Here is a 17,591-nt window from a genome sequence, read left to right on the forward strand (position 1 = left end):
TTGGTAAAAACCTCCAGTGCATCTTCGGATTGATATACAGGACTTGGAGGTCTTGCGAAGAGTATAGCGGGCAGCGCGCCATTCGAGCAGACATGACTACCGGTAGGGTCGAGGGCGTGCATGACTGAAGTCGCATCATATTCTTTAATATGCTGTCCCAACAGTCCAAAGCCAGGCTCGCATCGGCGATGGAAGGGCCAAGGAATATATGAGTATATTTATACTCAGTAGGGTTGAGGGTCCAAATGCAGTGTGGTTCAGAGTCCCAACTTGAAGGGCCGTGGAGAAGTGTGGAATCATTTGAGATGAGAAAAGGAATCTACTGAGTAAGCCCGTAGTGCCGGCAATGGCGACTCCGCTGTTACTTTTTACGGAAACAGACACGTCAGGCACCGTCACGTGATCTGGCTGCTGTCGTCACCGGCCCCCGGGCTGGAAGCCGCCCTTGAATTATCATCGACCATCAATGAACTTTTGGGAAATGAGCTGATCCATTCAGCAGATCTCGTTTCAAGTCTCGGCCGCATTTGCGATCCATAGTACGGAGTAACTTACTGAGTACTTAGACTACTGTACGTACGTACGTACGTACATACTTACTCATAGTACTCCGTAACTAACTACGGGCAGTTTCTACTTCTTCCCTTCCTGGTCACTTTTGCTTCTTCTATTTCTTCCCAATTCTCTCCATCCCTCCTTCCCTTACTCCTTCCTCTCTCCCCCCTCGTTTATACTCATACTCATACTCATCCACGTCGCACTGTTGTGTTTCTACCCCTCGATTCTCGATCGCTAGTCTATTTTAAGCTCACCTGCAATGCTTTATTGATTGATCGTCCTCTCCTCCCGAGACCCTGCTCTACTTGCCTTTTTACCCTCCGCCGGATGTACTGACATCCCCTCCCCCCCCTCTCCTCCCCCCAATCATCGCCATGGTTCTCGCCACGCCTGTGCCCGTAGGGTCTAGTGTTTTCTTCTCGCTGGCCCTTCTCACAATCTCTATCCTTGTTTTACTTCTTCTCCGGCGCTTTCTCACTTTGCGCGCAACCCCGGCTTATCTTTCCATTCCCGTCTTTCTTGCGCTCGCGCTTCCTGCCAGTGTAGTTCTGTTGGTTCCTATTGACCTGGCGTCAAGTTCGCGTGATGGATCAGGTCCCGCAGCCATCTGGCTTCCTGACCGCCTACTTCTAGTCTCGTGGCGCATCACCTATTGGCTGATATTTGTACTGACATGGTACGTATAAGTCGTGTCGTTTGTCAGCCAATTTTGGCTGTTCTGAACTAATATAATGGAGATGCTGATCGGACTTTTCCCTCCTTACAGGGCTATCCTCCCGCTTCTCGGAGAATATATAGATTCTGGATATCGTGAACCGAAGGCTCGTATTCAGTACTCTATCCGGTCGAATGCGCGCTATCAACTCATCGTGCTGTGCTGTGCGATCGTTGGATTGGTCTACATCTCCATCCAGAATGGGTTCGAATTTACTTCAATCAAGGCGCTCGTTATGGCTCTTGCTTACGTCTGGGGTCTCGTACTGGCGATCTACCTAATGGGCCATGGTCTCGTCTCGATCCCTCGCACACTATTCCGCAACGCCGATGTCAGCGGCAGACTCCGAAGAATTCACGCCCATGCCCCTCGGTTGCACGACCGCTTGATGGATGCGATCAATGATTTGGAAAGTCTCGAGAGTCAGGTCTCTCAACTGCAGCGCCGGAAAACAGGGACCGCCCTCGACTTTCAGGATTGGATTGACGAGCTGGCAGAGACTTGCAGTCCTTCTGAACCACGATCAACGTTGCTGGACCATGCAGATGGATCTGAAACAATCCCCGCCGTCATTACCGAACGCTATTTGGCAGATTTGACAAGACGTCTTCAGCGTGCTCGGCATCAAAAGGCTCGTTTCATCGACGAGTGGGACCGTCTGGTGCTGTCCGCTGCTGATATGCAAGCCATTATCAATTCATCCGCATCCAGGAAATTGGAGTTTACTCCGTCACCTTATCGCTCCTCATGGTTGTCGAATGCTAAGGTTCTGAGCCCATACATGCGTTACCAGCTCTATGTGCGCGTGATCCCGAACCTTCGACTTGGACTAGGTGCTCTCTTCACTGCCGCATCCGCTTGCATTGTCTGGTCCGAAGTGATCAAATCTATGGCGCCTCGGCTGTCGGTAGTGACCCTTTCCATTGTATCCTATCATCAGGATCCTGCGCCAGTGAACTTTGGTCGTCAAGTCATTGCTTCTGCTTGGTTGCTGTACATGTGCTCCGCAGCCTTGGTGGGCGTGAACGACGCCAAAGTGTGGGGCAATCGTGCCTTGGTCCGTCGGAACACGTATGGGGAGAGCGCATGTTGGTACGCTGGGCTTGTAGCCCGGCTGACTGTACCCATCGCCTACAACTTCCTCACCTTTTTGCCGGTTAGTGCGCGACAGAGCACCGTCTTTTACAAATTCCTGGGGCGGTTAATCGACCTCACACCGCTTGGTAAAGGGTTTGACTACTTTTTCCCGGTCTTCATTTTGCTGCCCATCTGTGCCACTCTCTTTAATTTATATGGTCGAGTGCAAAACATTTGCAGCTGGGGACTTTTGGAGGAAGATGATGATGACCTAGAAAACAATCCCGGTGGCTACGGACTGGGAGGTTGGCGTGAAGGGCGTGACCTCATTGAGCGAGAACTGAACGGCCTCGGCTCATTGGGACTTTCAGCCCGTGGTAGTCGGTCGCCCCGCCCTTCGAGTCGGGTTGACGAGGAGGTTCCCGCATTCATTTCCTCGCGAACACCCCTAGTTGAGGGTTCCCGGGCACCTCGAGCACCTCGCAGCACTCTCGGGACCTCTGCCTTGGTTGAGGAAGAAGAGGAAGAGAACTTTTTCCAGTCATTCGCGCACCGCATGAAGAACACTCTCGAAACAGCCAGCAAGCCACAGTGGTTGCAGGGTGACTCCTTCCGCCTTCCACGGTGGATGGGGAATGAAGGTAACGATGGCAGCAGTGGTCTCGCGAGATGGTTTGGTGGCCGGCCTGCACCTGGCGGGGTCAGACTTTGAAGACATCTTGAGTACGTTCTTCCGCCAGTGAGCAATTGTAATGTAATTATGTAAGATTATAACTGTATATAATATAATTTTTTCCGTTGTGAGAACAATGACTTGTTGCAGAGTAGTAAATCTCCCAGAAACTAGTGGATACAATGATGTCAGTCAAGGCAGAGAAAACAGCAACTAGCCCCAATTCCAGCTGCTTCTGCCTAGCACGATTCGCGGGTACCTGGAATTTCATGTATGGATAGGTCGGCCAGCCTTGCAAGAGCACCGGAGAGCACCGGAGGTGACAAAACCATTGTGGCCCCTGAGGCAGGCCACTTACTTCTCGGATAGACTGTGTAATGTTGCTCCGCTCTTCCATTCCATGCCATCTGTGCTCGTCCGACTGTAACATTGACAGAACGCTCGTCTCGTCAAGAATCACCTGAGGGGTATCCTAGATGATGCATTTAACATGGCTGGGTCGGATAATTGCTTCTCCCTGCATAGCGCCATATAGACAGTACAGTAGTACTATACAGGGCTTGCTATATAACAGGACAGAGTGAGCTGCGGTTGGCCCTTCTACAAGCCGCTGTCCCAGGTTGATGACGTCGCCTAGCATATTAATTTACTGAGTAGGTCAAGATAACTACTTACCCCTCTACTGCGGTCGATGTACCGGCTCAAAACCCCTCAGTTGTGGTATCAATACCTCTATGTGTGCTTGGCAGGTGTTTGAAATGGCTAATGCATGTTAATGATAAGCCGATGAGATCTGTCAAAGACATGATTGTGTACTAGGTGGTAACTTAGGCATGACAGTCGCATATCACGTGGGAATGATCTGCTGCTTTATGCTGCAAGATGAATGCGACGCTCGGTCTGCCTCAGCCATTGGCATTAACTTTGGGGAATGATTGCAAAGCAATTGGTCATTCATTTGGGGACAGATAGTAATCAACTCAGCCTTGTGGTGAGCCTACCCCTCAGGTTTGATGGAAGGAGGGGCTTTGGCGGGCATGCAATATGCTTATACTGTACAGTAAAGACAGGAGAAATAACAAAAATCATAAGACACCACATTGATTTCAATCGATCGAACATTCGTGACGAACAGACAAGGCGATCTTACAGCCTTTCAGCTTCCAGGCGGCTGCGGCAAAAAAAAAAAAAGAGCAAAAAGAGGCTCTCTCCGCCTTCTCTGCCTATTCCGGAGCTAATGGAAGAAAGGCCCAGGGCAAACTTCCAGTGACCTCAACACCCTCGTCATTCCCCCTCCCATTGACCCATTCTTGGCCGACAATCCATGAGCCAGTTGCTATCGCACATATCTCTGTCCTCCCTGGGCGAGACGTGTGCTTCCTACATCGACCACGTCGCCACCAATCTGTCTCCTTCGCTACACACTTTGCACCATCAACTCACCACCACTCTTTCGTCAGCTCAAGCCTCGTCTCCCTTGCGTTTTCTCACGCCTTGGCCGGAGCCGAACCCGGATCACGCCGCCAGCGATTATACCGCCCCGATTACCTACACTCTTCTCGCGTGTGCGATCGCAATCATCGTCATGTCTTCCTGGCGCAGTCCCTTCACCTTCTGGCGCCGTTCTCCCAACCACACCAACGTTCAAAACCCTCCCCATGTAACCGACAACGATTTCAGCTACATCACGACGGACGAGATCGTCAACCCGCTCAGACAGCCACAGTATGGACACCAGTACCCCGGTGTCGATGATGCTGAGCCCGACACCATCCTTTTGAAACACCGCAAGAACACCTACGACCTGCACTTCCCTGCTTACTCCATCAATGAGGGCGCCCTCAGTGTGGGTCAGCTGAGACAACGGGCTGCAGAGGTGACGCAGACGCCTGACCCGAAGCGGATCCGACTACTGTACAAAGGAAAACTGTTGGACGACGATTCATTGCCCTGCCGGGCGGAGGGACTCAAGCAGCAGTCAGAGGTCTTGTGCGTGGTCTCGGAGGTGCAGCCCGGGGAGAGCTCGCCAAGTGAGACGTCCGAGGCGGAGGTTGAACTTCCTCCGCGCCAGGACGAACCCCCTCGCAAGCGATCGGGCAAGAACAAAAAGCGCGGGAAGAAGGGCAAGAAGCCGGGCCCTGGTGGCGCAGCAGTCGACCCGGCCACTCTACCACCCCCGGCGCAAGCGGCGCGACCATCCCCCTCGCCCGGCCGTTCAGCCATGCCCTCACCTGCACCTAGCCTCAACTCCTTCCGCACCCCGCTGGATCAAGCCAACGGCCTCTTGTCGTATCTTCATCGGGAATTACTCCCTCTCTGTGAAGAGTACTTTGCCAATCCCCCGGCGGATCCGAAAGCACGCGATTTCGAGCATAAGAAGCTCAGCGAAACCATCCTCGCCCAGGTCATCCTGAAGGCAGACGGGATTGAGATCACGAATGACGAGGACCGTGCTGCTCGTCGCGCGTTGGTCAAGGAGGCACAGGGCTTACTGGCCAAGCTTGACCAGGCACTGAATAACTAAGTACCCTGGCATTTTATGTACATGACCCCTTTTTTTATCACATCTCACGGAAAGACCATAATACTACTCTTGCTGCATGGAAAGAAGCTTTGAACCTATTTTTTTATTCCCCTCTAGCATTTGTTCGATTGCTTTTTTGTTTATTGGCTGTGATTTACACTTCGTTGACTCCAGCTCTGGCTTTGGGATCGGTTTCTTTCTCTGTTGCTTGCTGAGCACCGAGCTTGGGTACGTTGCTTCAATGCATATACAAATGTCACCTGTGGATAGGATTCTGCACGGTTCTGGCGTCGGATGTTGTCTCGGGTGGGGAACTACCAGATAAGATTCTTGTCACTTAATCCTGCTATTGTTCTTATTATGGATACTCCCAGTGAATAGTGCCACGTGCGCCTAGCTTAACCTTCGAATTCCGCGGCGGACGAAGCAAGAGATGGGACTGAGACGGTCGTATATCGAATGTGTCGGAGAAGGAAGGCTGGGACCGACGTAAGGTATGCCGGTGTAGTCGACCGGCATGGAAATTCAACCAGAGTGATTGATCATTCGCTGGGTTACGCACAACACATAACTATACCATCCTGTGTACTTTTTTTCCCCATCCAGCTACATATCTGTAATGCCATTCGCTCTGTCTGAGGGTAAGCACCTCGTATCACGGTCAGTGCATGTGTACTGTACAGTACATACAGTACTTCAGCCCGGGAGGTGATCAAGTAAGCATGCAGTTGGTTTGGAGACTAGCAGAAACTCTATGCTGAGATCGAACTAAACCGAAATGGAACTTAGATCTCTTCGCTGTCACGGCCTTGAGATTCCCACTCTTCCCCTTCCTCTTGGGGCCTAACGATCTATCACAATTTGGCGATAACTACGTGCTATGCGAGCTTGTCAGCTTGTGCTTTGTGCTTTGTCCCTTTCCCCATCGCGGGCCGACCAGCAGACCGTTGGGGACATTCCAGCCTGACTGGTGGGTGGTCGGGAATGTCAAATCGGACTGATCGACTGTCGGCATGGCAGACAGTCCAGATGAGTTGAAAGAATCTTGTGTTCATTAGGTTGAGATCAGGACCCGTCCGGGGGAGGGTTGGGTAGTTTATTGGTAGTGAAGCTTTTTTTTTCTTGGTGGCAGAGCCTATCCTATGAGTAAGTATCATCAGTGGATACATTCATCTCTAATTCATCTTTGCCGAGAGACACAGGATGATTGGCGCAGCCCACCCAGCAATTGGTTCTAGGCTATGTCTCTCTCTCTCTCCTTCACAAGGAGGGGGAAAGGATAAGAAAGAAGATTAAGGTACAGTACTCCGTAGAAAATACGGAGTAGTCCCTAATTAATTGCCTAGTCTCCGGGCTGTCTTTCTTCTCAAGTAGTCTAGCGGCTTGTCCTAACCTGATCTACTTCTCCTCCCTCTAGTCTAGTCTCGCCTCGACTTTCTCCTCCTCTCCTCTTCTTTCTCCTCCTCTGCCTCCTTTACTTTACCCCGTCTTTCTCGGCTCTTCGCTCTCGCATTTGCCTTCTTCTTCCTCTTCCTCTTCTTCCTGTTGCAACCACCGGGCTCTAGGACAGTTGACTTGACACTCTCCTCTTCTTCCTCTGAATCCCTTCTTCCTCGTACTCACCCCGTGTTCTCCGCTCAACTGTGTCTCGGATGCTGTCCTGACGCCACGGTCCAGCCACACACACCTTTGCATCACTCCTTTCCCTGGCATTTTTTTTCCTTGCCTCCCCCTCCTCCTCCTCCACCCACTGCTTAATATACTTTATTTTGTCTTTTACCTCTGCCCCTCCCTACCTGGGCATCTAATCCATTCTCACTTCCTCCACCTTATACTCGACTACTTTAGTCTTCATCTGACAGCTGCTCTCGACTCGTCCTAGCCGTCTCCCATCCGCCATCCGTCTTTTGACGTTCCCTGAGCCGAACCGACACATCCACGGTACCGATTCCGCCGGTCCCTGGCTAACGAGTGCTCAACCCAACCCACCTCCCCGGGGAACCACATAGACGGTTGCGCAGCGATTCCAAGGTGTTCAATTCTCCACTTTCTCCTTATTTACAATTTCCTCTTTTCGGCTCGTCTCGCTCGTGCTCTCGGCCCCCTTTCCCACCGATTCATCACTTCACCGTCCGGCTCCCATCTTCTCCCAGCCTTCCTACCCCTCACATCATACAGACTGCTGTTTTCTCAACTCAGTCAACTCCGAGGAGGGACTTCGACCAGAACTGCCCTGAGCGGTTGGTGATTCTGGTCTGTGTGTCTCTGGGATGGCCTGATCGGGGACAAGAACAGAAAGAGAGAAGAAAAATTGTTCCTTGCCCAGTGACCAGCCGCTCGTTGACCTTGTCACGATCGCCTTCATAACAGCACACCGGGTTCCAGCTGGTCTGGACTTGTCTGATCCATATTTGCTGCTGCTGGAATGGCGGGGACGGCTACCGCGACATACTCGACAGATGCATGGACGTCACCCAGTGTAGACGGGAGTCAATGGGAATTTTCGGTTCCAATCCGACAAGATGTAAGTGTGTCCTAGAAGTCAGTGGCCACGCTGCGGTAGTTTGCAGCCACTGTACAGTATACTCCGATCCAAGAGGGTCGCAGGAATCAGACGAACTGACCCTGGATTGTGCTAGAGCACTAATAATCGCTCTAAGTCGCGCTCGTCCCATGATTCGCGCTCCCGAGGGCATCGGCCCCAAGGCTCTCGCGGCTCCTCCTTGTCACGACACGTCCAGGCCCACGATCAGTTCAATCCGCGCGGTCGCCGAGACGCTAGCCATAGTCGACGGGAAAGTGAAGAATTCAACTCGCAGCATCACTATAGACACGAACCTGTAGACCGCAGCATTAGTGATGCGAACGCCTCGGCCGAGATCCCACGCCAGGATGGGGCAATAAAAACAAGCGAGGGGATCGGAGTGTACCTCGGAGAGTTGGATAACGAGAAATGGATCCACCGAGATAAATTGGCCAAGATCGAAAGCGAAGAGTTACAGCAGTTGTTCCAGCGACGGGCTGCCACAGACGGGATCCAAAGTGGCCGTGGAAGGCCCCATGAGTCTCACGGGGTCAACGGACGCTCCTTTTCCCCACACTCGCCAAACGAGCAGACGGAACCGTGGCCCAGTCTACATGATGGGTCACCGCGTGACTCCTACGACTCCAAACCTTTCTCCGACGCCGATGACCTTCACGATACTACACAAGGCGATCAAAAGGATTGGGACCTTCGACGGGCGGACGAGATTGCTGCAGACAAGACGAAAGAGAAGGCAGCGTCGAGCTTCTACCATAACCCTGGCTTGCGAAAGAGCTCTTCTCGGATCCCAATTCCGACCGCCAGCCCGGTCCCCATCTCGCCTGAACACGCTGGACGAGAGTTCCCCAGGCAGCGCACCCGAGCCCTCACCAATGGTGAAGATGAAGCGCTGTCGTTCGGGATGCCGCGTCGAGCTAGTGAGCCACTGACGGTGGAGGCAGCAAACGGCCTACCTTCCAATGGCAGCAGACCTGGTAGCCGTGGGTTCCCATCGCAGACCACGGCGGCCAAGAAAACACCAGCAAAGGCTGGACCTACCAGCCGTAAGACCTCTGCTCCTCCCGCCACCAGAAAGGCGACTCCCCGAGCTCGTCTCCCGTCCAGCACTCAGCGGCCTGGAGCCAGAGCAGACGGTCGGGGCCCTCCTAATCCCATCAATCGGCCGGAAGGAGATCCTCCATGGCTGGCTACCATGTACAAACCGGATCCGCGTCTTCCTCCAGACCAGCAGATTCTCCCCACGCACGCGCGGCGCATGCAGCAGGAGCAGTGGGCCAAGGAGGGCAAGACACCCACGATGTACGACCGCGAGTTTGCTCCGCTTGCAATCGGACCGGATGGACCATTCAAAGTGGAGAGACCGAAGAATGAGGCCCCGGAGCCGGAGAAGCCCCAAATGGAGGAGAAGACAAAGGAAGAAGTGCAGCCAGCACCACAGCAAACGCCCGAAGAGCAGCTCCCGTCCAAGGAAGGTGAAGCCGACGCGCGGCCCGTCACAGGCAGTGGGTATAGCACTATGCCCCGAGTGCAGGAACCAATGCCAGCACCACTGACACCCAAATGGAGCCCGCCGGTGGTGACGGCGCAAGAGCCACCCCCGAAGGAGAAGGGCTGCGGATGCTGCATCGTAATGTGATTTAATCCTGCCATATCAACCCTCTCAGCCTGAGCTACTTCTCAGCAGCATTTACCTGATTTTCCCCTGCATCATGCTTCTCAATTTCTCTTATTCTGTTTATTCAGCGTGCAGGTTGGGTGTGGTGTTCAAATCTCTAGGATTTTAATTCTTGTCCATTTTTTTTTCTATTTGTGCAAACTTTTGTGTCTAAAAAAGACGATCATTTAATATTGCGGCCATCGACCTGTTTGATTCCCTCACTCTTACTGTCTTTGAGCATTGGTCATTCCTTGGAATTCCCTTACTTTGGCGAAGCATCAGCATTGGAGCGGTCATTATGACAATTCACACACCTTTTTCTTTTCTCTCCTTTTGTGTGTCGGCCGAGCAGGCTATTTATTTTGCGTCGTGAGTGTGTTTGCTTGAATCTGAATCAGCAAGTGTTAGAGAATGGCAGTTGTGAGAATATGACCGAGATCGGGTGATGTAGTCGCTGTAGTGGAAGTGTCCAGCCAGTGAGAAGCGGTAGAAATGCCCGAGACAGGCTGCAGTTACAGTGCAACACGGAGACAAAGGAGAACTTAGAAGATTACCCTACAGAAGATAACAGGAACTTATGTTAGTTAGATTTACTATCCGAGTATTTGTCACCCAACAAACATGGATGCTTTGTCAAGCGGTTCCTTCCAGAACCTTTCGACGCTCGGAGCGATGATGCCATAGCCGGGAGCGGAGCTTACTTACATAATCCCCGCGGGTTTGACTCCGAGACTTGCGCCGCCTTCAAGGTTGCGCCTTGCGCCATCCCGCCAACATCACTCTCCATTATCCCCGTCCTCCAACGTACCGTCCATATAATCCCGTCGCTACCCCTCACCCTTCCGTCCCCTCTTCTTCCTTCTTTCCAACCCACCAAACAAAAAACCCACCTCTTCGACCCGTCCCTTGCGCCGGTCGAATCTCCTTCCCAAACTCGCCCACCATAGCTTCCATCTTCACTCGTCTTTTCGGCTCCTTCGCCGGCCCCTCCCCCGCCACCATGGCCTCCGCAAAGACCAAGGCTCAGAACCTGATCAACGAGAATGGCGTCGGTGAGTGTTCCTCTCTATCCCAGTCTAGCATAGCCTAGAACTTCTCCCACTAACGATAACCGTGTAGTCGTCTTCTCCAAATCCTACTGCCCCTACTGCGTCGCCAGCAAGCGCCTCCTCAACGATCTGGGCGCCGAGTACAAGGTCCTGGAGTTGGATCAGATCTGTACGTTGCCCCTTTCGCCCTCTTTCTTTGTTTCTGCCTTGTTGTCTTTTCGCGGTTCGCTGGGGGGAAGGGACTATGGGCTAATCTTGTTTCGTGGGGGTTTTTTAGCCGACGGCCAAGCCATCCAGGATGCTCTGTACGAGATCTCCTCGCAGAAGACCGTGCCCAACATCTTCATCAGCCAGAAGCACATCGGCGGCAACTCGGATCTGCAGGGCAAGGACCGCGCGCAGCTGAAGCAGTTGTTGACGGCTGCGGGGGCTTTGAAGGCTTAGATTTCCACCCAGGGGTAATAGGGTGGATCATGTCGGGGAGATAGAATTAGGTTGAATATACTTTGGTTATTGTTCGATGGTTGGTGTTTGTGGATTTGTAGTTCGGGTATGGTTGTAGCGATACATGTACATGTACAGACATGTCAAGTCTTGTGAGTGTAGAAAAGAGAGAAGAGAGGGGGTTGGATTCCCAAAGGTACACGATACACAGTAAGAGTAGGAGGTAAATAAAAACTACAAGCCGATTTAAATTTACAAGACCTTCTGCACCACCGTGCCCACCGGCCGCTCCACCACCGCCATGATGCCCTCGACCACACTCTCGCGGGCGGGCTCGCTCGACACATTCTTCCCGGCCAGGTAATTCAACCACACGAGCCGACTGACGCGCTCGTCGGCGACGCGGCCCATATACCGCGTGGGCTTGTCAGCGACATCCGTCTGGTACAGGGCGTCCAGCTGGCCCCGGGAGTTCCGGACGAGCAGCACCGTATGCCCCTTGGGGACGTTCTTGTTGGCCCCGCCGCCGAACAGGGCCTTGAACGTCTTGACGGCGGCGCCGAACGCCTCGTCCGCGAACTCGCCGCGCCAGGGGTTGTACTTCTGGGCGCGGGCGGTGACGCCGCGCACGAAGGCGTCGCGCATGTGCGTGAAGTCCGTGTTGCGGACGGGCACGATGCGGAACGCCGTGCGCAGGCCCGGCTCCCGCAGGATCGCGTCCCACACCAGATCGCCCTGCTGTTCGCCGCCACCACTGCTGCTGCCGGCGTCGAGAAGCAGCTGGCGCAGCCGGTCGCGCTCCGTCGACACCAGCGAGGTCGCCGCCGTCGCGCCCACGGGGTTCGTGATCACCCCCCCATCACCCTTGGTTTCGGCTTCAATCACCCCCGCCAGCGTCGGCGGGTTCACCGCCGTCTGCACCAGCCGCCGCTGCAGCGCCGTGATGTCCGACTTGGCCACGTACATCCCCACCACGTACACCTGGATCCGCAGGAACGAGACCGTCCGGATCCCCAGCCCCAGCAGCTGGTACTCCTCCTCGTCCGCGGGTTTCTCGGCGGCGGTCGACAGCGCGATCTCATCGCCCGCCGCCAAGCCGATGTTCTCCGCGTCCAGCGCCTTGGGCAGGCGGATCGTCGCCGGGAAGTACGGCACCGAGCTGGTCCCCGTTGCCACTTGCTCGGCGCCGGGGTCTTGCCCGTGCACCGTGATCAGCGACGGGCTGCTGGGGAAGCCGTTCGGCCCGTCGAGTTGCGTCTTCTTCGGAGATGGGGCCTCCTGGGCCGTGGGGATGGTGGCGGTGATGGAGGAGGACTGCTGCTGCTGCTGCTTTGTTTGTTCCAGGCCGAAGAGGTCGAGTTTGATGATCCCGTACATGGCGATCGCGCACGCGGCGATCCCGCTGGCTGATAGGATCATCGAGCGCCGGTAGTTGGCGACATCCTTTTCGGTGCTGCGTACGCGCGAGGTGCGGAGGGGGTTGGAGGGGTTGCTACTGCTGCTGCTGCTGCCGGACGACGAGCGGACCGGGGAGGTGGTGGAGAGGTGCAGGCGCGATTGCGGGCGTCCGCCGCCGCGGGACAGGAGGTAGTGGCGGCGGATGCATTGGTTGCATGTGCGCCAGGGCATGGCGATGCCCTGGAGGGAGGTGGGGGTGGCCATTGTGTGCCTTGCGGGGTGGTCACGTATGTTATGGTATGGCTTGAAGGAAATGGGGGTGAGGAGGGCGGATGCGTCGATGACGATGGGCCTGCTGCTGGTTGGTGCCGGCGGAGATGCTGACACGTGATTTTGACCTGCCCTGATTGGTTGTGGGGAAAGTATGGGGGTCTCGGGGAATTTACTAGGTAGGTATAAATTACAGAGTGCCCTCGGGCTTTGATGTAATAATGCAGAGGTCAAAGACTCATTTCTCTCACTAGATGCTATCAGGCTACTTCACAACCACTTTGTGGCTTCCTCCACTGGCCACCGCTACCGTTGCCGTGTTATTGGCATAGCTCACGCCCTTGGTGATCTTCTTGCCGTCGATCGTGATCGTTGGCTTCTTGGAATTGAGGTAGGGGAGAGCAAGACTTCCCGTCGTCCCCTTCGGAACGGTGAACTGCAGGCTGTACTCATTCGATTGCTTCGTCCACGATGCCTGGAACTGGCCCAGCGAAGTCGTGAAACCAGCCTGGGCGGTCTTGAGATCTCCGAATTGCGGCGCGAGCTTCCAGGTTGCCCCCACCGGGGAGGTGACGGTCAGGCCCACGATGTAGTTTGTCAGGGCCGACGTGGGTCCAGAAGACCAGCCGTGCGCGTGGGAGACATACGCCGTGTCGTAGTAGTATCCACGGCTTGACCGGTAGCCAAACGTGCCGTTCTGCAGGTATCCTTCAATGACTGTGCTTTGGGTGCCGTTCTCATTGTTGTAATACCAACCCCAGCTTCGCCGGATCAGCTCCAGAGCTCGAGCGGGCTGGCCCACGGTAAAGTGGCCCTGAATCTCGAAGGACGAGATGAACGGTGAAATGTTCTCCGGTAGCTCGGGGGCCACGGCACCGATGGGTGTCCAGTTCTCGGTCAGTTTCTCGGAAATGCTAGCAGCGCGCTCGGAGTCGACTACATCAAACAACAGGGCCATGCTATTTGCGTCTTGTGGGTGAAGAGTCGTATCGGTTGCATTGTCTTTGAACGCTCCGTACGAGTCGTCCCAGCAGTACATGTTGATGGCCTCCCGCAGCTTCTCCGCCCGGGTGGTGTATGTGTCCGACAGACCAGTGGTGTCACCTGCCCAGATGGCAAGCTCGGCTCCTGTCTTGAGGGTGTGGTACAGGCTACCGACTGTCAGTCTGGCTTGGGTCTGGAGTAAAGTGTACTGTACTCACATCATCTGCGCCTCAGTATTGTTATACCCCTGCTGCCATCTGGCCCAGTCGCGGGTACCGGTGACATTGAGCAAGCCACTGGAGTAGGTCACCTTGCCATAGATATACTCCATGGCTTTCTGGTAGCCAGCCCAATTGGTCTCGAGGAAATCGGTATCATTGGTATACAATAGGTAATTGTAGGTGCCAACCATTGACCACATGTGGTAGGTGTCCGAGTTCTTCTGGCTAAGGGGAGGTCCCGATTCATCGAACGCTCCTGTCGAGGCCTGTTCTTCATTAGCAAAAATGGCCATAAATTCCTTCTCGGTTACATACCTGGTAGTTGTACATCACTTGCAGGGCGTTTTTGACGCTCTCCAAGTTGCCGATGCTAACAAAGGCGGACGGAACCGCAATGCCCATATCGCCTGGCCACACAGCTCGATCTCTCTTCGCGCCGTCAACAATGATGGTGTCACCAGGCCCCAACGTGGCATTGTTAGCCCACCCAGCAGGCATCGCTGGAATCTGGCGACCGGTGTTGACGGGGACCTCGTTAGTCTGCAGCGTGTAGGCGCCGCTGTACCAGATGGCATTCAGCAGGTCGTCACTAGAATCGAAGTATCCTTGGTAGGCTCTCAAATTAGACCATGTGGGCTGAAAGCCAATTTCCAGGCTCACGTCCTTGATCTGAACTGCAGTCGAGTTATCCGTGATCAAGAACAGCGTCAGGTACCGGAATCCACCACGAAGGTACTTGTCAGGCATTGTATAAGAATGCTCGCCCGCTTCAGTAAAGTTCCCATACAACGCGCCATCGGGACCTTTGAACCCTCCATTGGAGGAGTCGGACCATTCACCAATGTAGTCCTTGGCCTCGGTAAATGCCAACCCCAGGGCTCCACTACCTGTGGAGGTATACTTCACCGTGACAATGCCACCTACTTCCCTTCCAAAATCGTAGACCACCAGGGATCCATTCCCCTGGAGCTTATACTGAGCATACTCATGCGTGGCATCTGGCTTGTTGATCAAGAAGAGCGTTTCTGGGTTCACGGTTCGAGAAGACGGAGCGAAGATGTTTTTCTCCCACGAACCTGGAAAGGCAGCAGTTGTAGGGCCGGAACAAGTGGTGTTACGCCAACATGAAGTGGCTTCAGAAAGAGGAAGAAGAGCAATGGCTCCTAGGAGAGATGGAAGCCAACGCATAATTGCTGTCTATCGCAACCTATGCAGGTATCCCAGGTGCCGACAGACCTGAGAGAGAAAACTTGAACCCATGGTTGTGGCGACGAAGGATATAAATACAAGCAAGGGGGGCATCTCCACTGGATGATTCCCCGGACTTTCTACCCCAGAAACCCAAAAAGAGGGGTCGAGTGGTCGAACAGTTGTTTCCTGGAGTTGGAATTAATCTGTATCTCGGTTCGCTTGCGATGCTTTGGCCGAAAGGAGGGGAAATGCGCGAGTCACTCGGGCGTGGCTCGGTTAAATACAAGTGATAAATCGGTCTGGTCCACTCATCCCAAGTAAAAGCTTCGTGCCGCACAAGCTTCTCAATGCGATGAAGCTTGACGAAGGGAAATGAACAAACGTCTTGGGATGCAGGTTGCAGGTTGCATGGGGGTGTCATTGGTGGAAATTGGATCATCTCCTGCTTCTACCCCGTCTTTTTTCTCCGCACTGCATCATTTCCCCTTTACCCGCCTCATCTCATCAGTCCCACTCGGGCCAATTGCCCCCGATAGATGGCTTTCGTGCTTGATGTGACGTTGCGGAGAGACCCTTGAGCCCCCGTCGGCAATTATTAGAAAAAGCGAGATGGCGCAATGTGAGGTCGGCAGACAGCAGCCCGTCTCTCAGGATTCTGTTTGCGCGTCAAGTCCGTCACAATGCGATTCTCTTTGACCTCAGCACCCTCCCTTTCACTACTCTTGGGGCTTTCTGCTCTGGGCTGCGCAAGCAATGTCCAGAAGAAAGGCAATGTATGTACCGTGAAGGCCAATGGACATCAGAAGGACGATGTACCGAACCTCTTAGAAGCATTCAAGGAATGTGGCAACGGAGGAACCATCATTTTCCCTGAAGACCAGTCCTACTGGATCGGACAGAGACTGAACCCTGTCTTGAATAATGTCGCGATTGAATGGCGGGGAAAGTGGACGGTAAGAGTCTTTCTTCGCTCATGGGCGCCATGCGCACATGCTAACGTTCCATAATCAGTTCTCGGATGATCTGTCCTACTGGCGCAACCACTCCTACCCAGTCGCCTTCCAGAATCACGCCGCTGGGTTCGTTATTACTGGACAGAACATCAGCATCAATGGGTACGGGACTGGAGGTATCGACGGTAATGGCAATGTCTGGTACACTGCAGAGGCAGGCGTCACGCAGCCTGGAAGGCCGATGCCCTTCGTCTTCTGGAATGTTTCCGACGTCGAGGTCGAAAGTTTCTACGTCAAGGACCCCCCGTTGTGGAGTCTGAACATCATGAACGGCACGAACATGAGGTTCAACGACATCACCTGCAACGCGACGGCTGTCGATGCGCCGTATGGTAGTAACTGGGTCCAGAACACCGATGGATTTGGTACGTACCTTTGCGACCCCATATATTGTAATGTCCATCAACTGATCGCATCATCTTCCCAGACACGATGGACGCCACCAACATCCAACTCACCAACTTCGTCTACCAGGGTGGTGACGACTGCATCGCCATCAAGCCTCGCTCCTATAACATCGACATCCAGAACGTCACCTGCCGCGGTGGCAATGGAATCGCGGTTGGAAGTCTCGGACAGTACTTGGAAGATTCCAGTGTCGCAAACATCCGAGTTGACAATGTCAAGGTACTATACTGCAGCACCAACCAAGCCCCTCGTTCAAGTGGCAACTAACAAGCATGACCAAACCCCCAGATCATCCGATACAACGAGGACATGCACAATAGCGCCTACATCAAGACCTGGGTCGGAGCACTCGTGCCCCAGGACTCGTATGAGAGCGACTACCTTCCCCGCGGAGGCGGCTGGGGCAGTGTCAAGAATATCATTTTCTCGAACTTTGACGTGCAAGGGGCCAACGCGGGCCCCGCGATCAGCGAGAGCAGTGGGAACAACGGATCATACGCCGGAACGAGCAAGATGCTGATCTCCAACATCGCGTTTGTCAACTTCACGGGTTATATCAACACCACCAAGTCTACGACGTCCTCGGTCTCGTGCTCGAAGCTGTACCCTTGCTACAACATCGAGTACGACAACGTGGTTCTGTACCCACTGAATTCGACTACGCCGGGCAAGGGTTCTTGCTCGTACACGGCTGACGGGGGTGTCCATGGTCTGAGCGGATGCTAGTGTGTCGACCTGCAGCTCTACGGTACTGCTGCTTTGTGCCATTTGTATCGTGGGGGGAAGGGGGGTGTATATATACTTGACGATGCCAATGGTGACAATGAGCCTAGTAGGCCTTGCTATTTAGGGTCGCTCTCAACG

At 54.0% G+C, this 17,591-nt stretch overlaps 6 protein-coding genes across 6 annotated transcripts; 5 read left to right on the forward strand and 1 right to left on the reverse strand.

Moving 5' to 3' along the window:
• Positions 1-481: 481 nt before the first annotated feature.
• Positions 482-3,161, forward strand: BO66DRAFT_426476 (LMBR1 domain-containing protein). Its single transcript, XM_025650288.1, has 2 exons — positions 482-1,234; positions 1,325-3,161. The coding sequence occupies exons 1-2, from the start codon at positions 933-935 to the stop codon at positions 3,060-3,062; spliced, it is 2,040 nt and encodes a 679-aa protein (XP_025507377.1). The 5' UTR covers positions 482-932; the 3' UTR covers positions 3,063-3,161.
• Positions 3,162-4,362: 1,201 nt separating this feature from the next.
• BO66DRAFT_284915 (uncharacterized protein) lies at positions 4,363-5,535 on the forward strand (the record flags this gene model as incomplete). Its single annotated transcript, XM_025643113.1, has 1 exon — positions 4,363-5,535. A coding segment is annotated over one exon (1,173 nt), but the record flags the coding sequence as incomplete, so codon positions are not given.
• Positions 5,536-7,972: 2,437 nt separating this feature from the next.
• On the forward strand, positions 7,973-9,728 carry BO66DRAFT_435490 (uncharacterized protein; the record flags this gene model as incomplete). The annotated part of the gene is made up of 2 exons (XM_025650851.1): positions 7,973-8,071; positions 8,187-9,728. The coding sequence occupies 2 exons, from the start codon at positions 7,973-7,975 to the stop codon at positions 9,726-9,728; spliced, it is 1,641 nt and encodes a 546-aa protein (XP_025507379.1).
• Positions 9,729-10,619: 891 nt separating this feature from the next.
• On the forward strand, positions 10,620-11,319 carry BO66DRAFT_389159 (glutaredoxin). The gene is made up of 3 exons (XM_025646733.1): positions 10,620-10,801; positions 10,869-10,967; positions 11,076-11,319. Exons 1-3 carry the CDS (start codon positions 10,750-10,752, stop codon positions 11,240-11,242), a joined length of 318 nt encoding a protein of 105 aa, XP_025507380.1. The 5' UTR covers positions 10,620-10,749; the 3' UTR covers positions 11,243-11,319.
• A 16-nt stretch (positions 11,320-11,335) lies between these two features.
• BO66DRAFT_418152 (putative alpha-L-rhamnosidase B) lies at positions 11,336-15,303 on the reverse strand (the record flags this gene model as incomplete). Its single annotated transcript, XM_025649723.1, has 4 exons — positions 11,336-12,911; positions 13,180-14,038; positions 14,210-14,381; positions 14,431-15,303. 4 exons carry the CDS (start codon positions 15,301-15,303, stop codon positions 11,495-11,497), a joined length of 3,321 nt encoding a protein of 1,106 aa, XP_025507381.1. The 3' UTR covers positions 11,336-11,494.
• A 498-nt stretch (positions 15,304-15,801) lies between these two features.
• On the forward strand, positions 15,802-17,587 carry BO66DRAFT_367484 (putative extracellular exo-polygalacturonase). The gene is made up of 4 exons (XM_025645297.1): positions 15,802-16,259; positions 16,318-16,684; positions 16,747-16,946; positions 17,016-17,587. The coding sequence occupies exons 1-4, from the start codon at positions 15,987-15,989 to the stop codon at positions 17,451-17,453; spliced, it is 1,278 nt and encodes a 425-aa protein (XP_025507382.1). The 5' UTR covers positions 15,802-15,986; the 3' UTR covers positions 17,454-17,587.
• The last annotated feature ends 4 nt before the right edge of the window (positions 17,588-17,591 follow it).

Source organism: Aspergillus aculeatinus, assembly GCF_003184765.1.
Source record: "Aspergillus aculeatinus CBS 121060 unplaced genomic scaffold BO66scaffold_7, whole genome shotgun sequence".
Taxonomy (NCBI): Eukaryota; Fungi; Ascomycota; class Eurotiomycetes; order Eurotiales; family Aspergillaceae; genus Aspergillus; species Aspergillus aculeatinus.

Coding starts and splice junctions, on each gene's coding strand:
- BO66DRAFT_426476 (XM_025650288.1), top strand. CDS start 933: ATGGTTCTCGCCACGCCTGTGCCCGTAGGGTCTAGTGTTTTCTTCTCG. Junction 1,235..1,324: donor CTGATATTTGTACTGACATG/GTACGTATAAGT, acceptor CCCTCCTTACAG/GGCTATCCTCCCGCTTCTCG.
- BO66DRAFT_389159 (XM_025646733.1), top strand. CDS start 10,750: ATGGCCTCCGCAAAGACCAAGGCTCAGAACCTGATCAACGAGAATGGC. Junction 10,802..10,868: donor GATCAACGAGAATGGCGTCG/GTGAGTGTTCCT, acceptor ATAACCGTGTAG/TCGTCTTCTCCAAATCCTAC. Junction 10,968..11,075: donor CCTGGAGTTGGATCAGATCT/GTACGTTGCCCC, acceptor GGGGTTTTTTAG/CCGACGGCCAAGCCATCCAG.
- BO66DRAFT_367484 (XM_025645297.1), top strand. CDS start 15,987: ATGCGATTCTCTTTGACCTCAGCACCCTCCCTTTCACTACTCTTGGGG. Junction 16,260..16,317: donor AATGGCGGGGAAAGTGGACG/GTAAGAGTCTTT, acceptor TTCCATAATCAG/TTCTCGGATGATCTGTCCTA. Junction 16,947..17,015: donor TCCGAGTTGACAATGTCAAG/GTACTATACTGC, acceptor CCAAACCCCCAG/ATCATCCGATACAACGAGGA.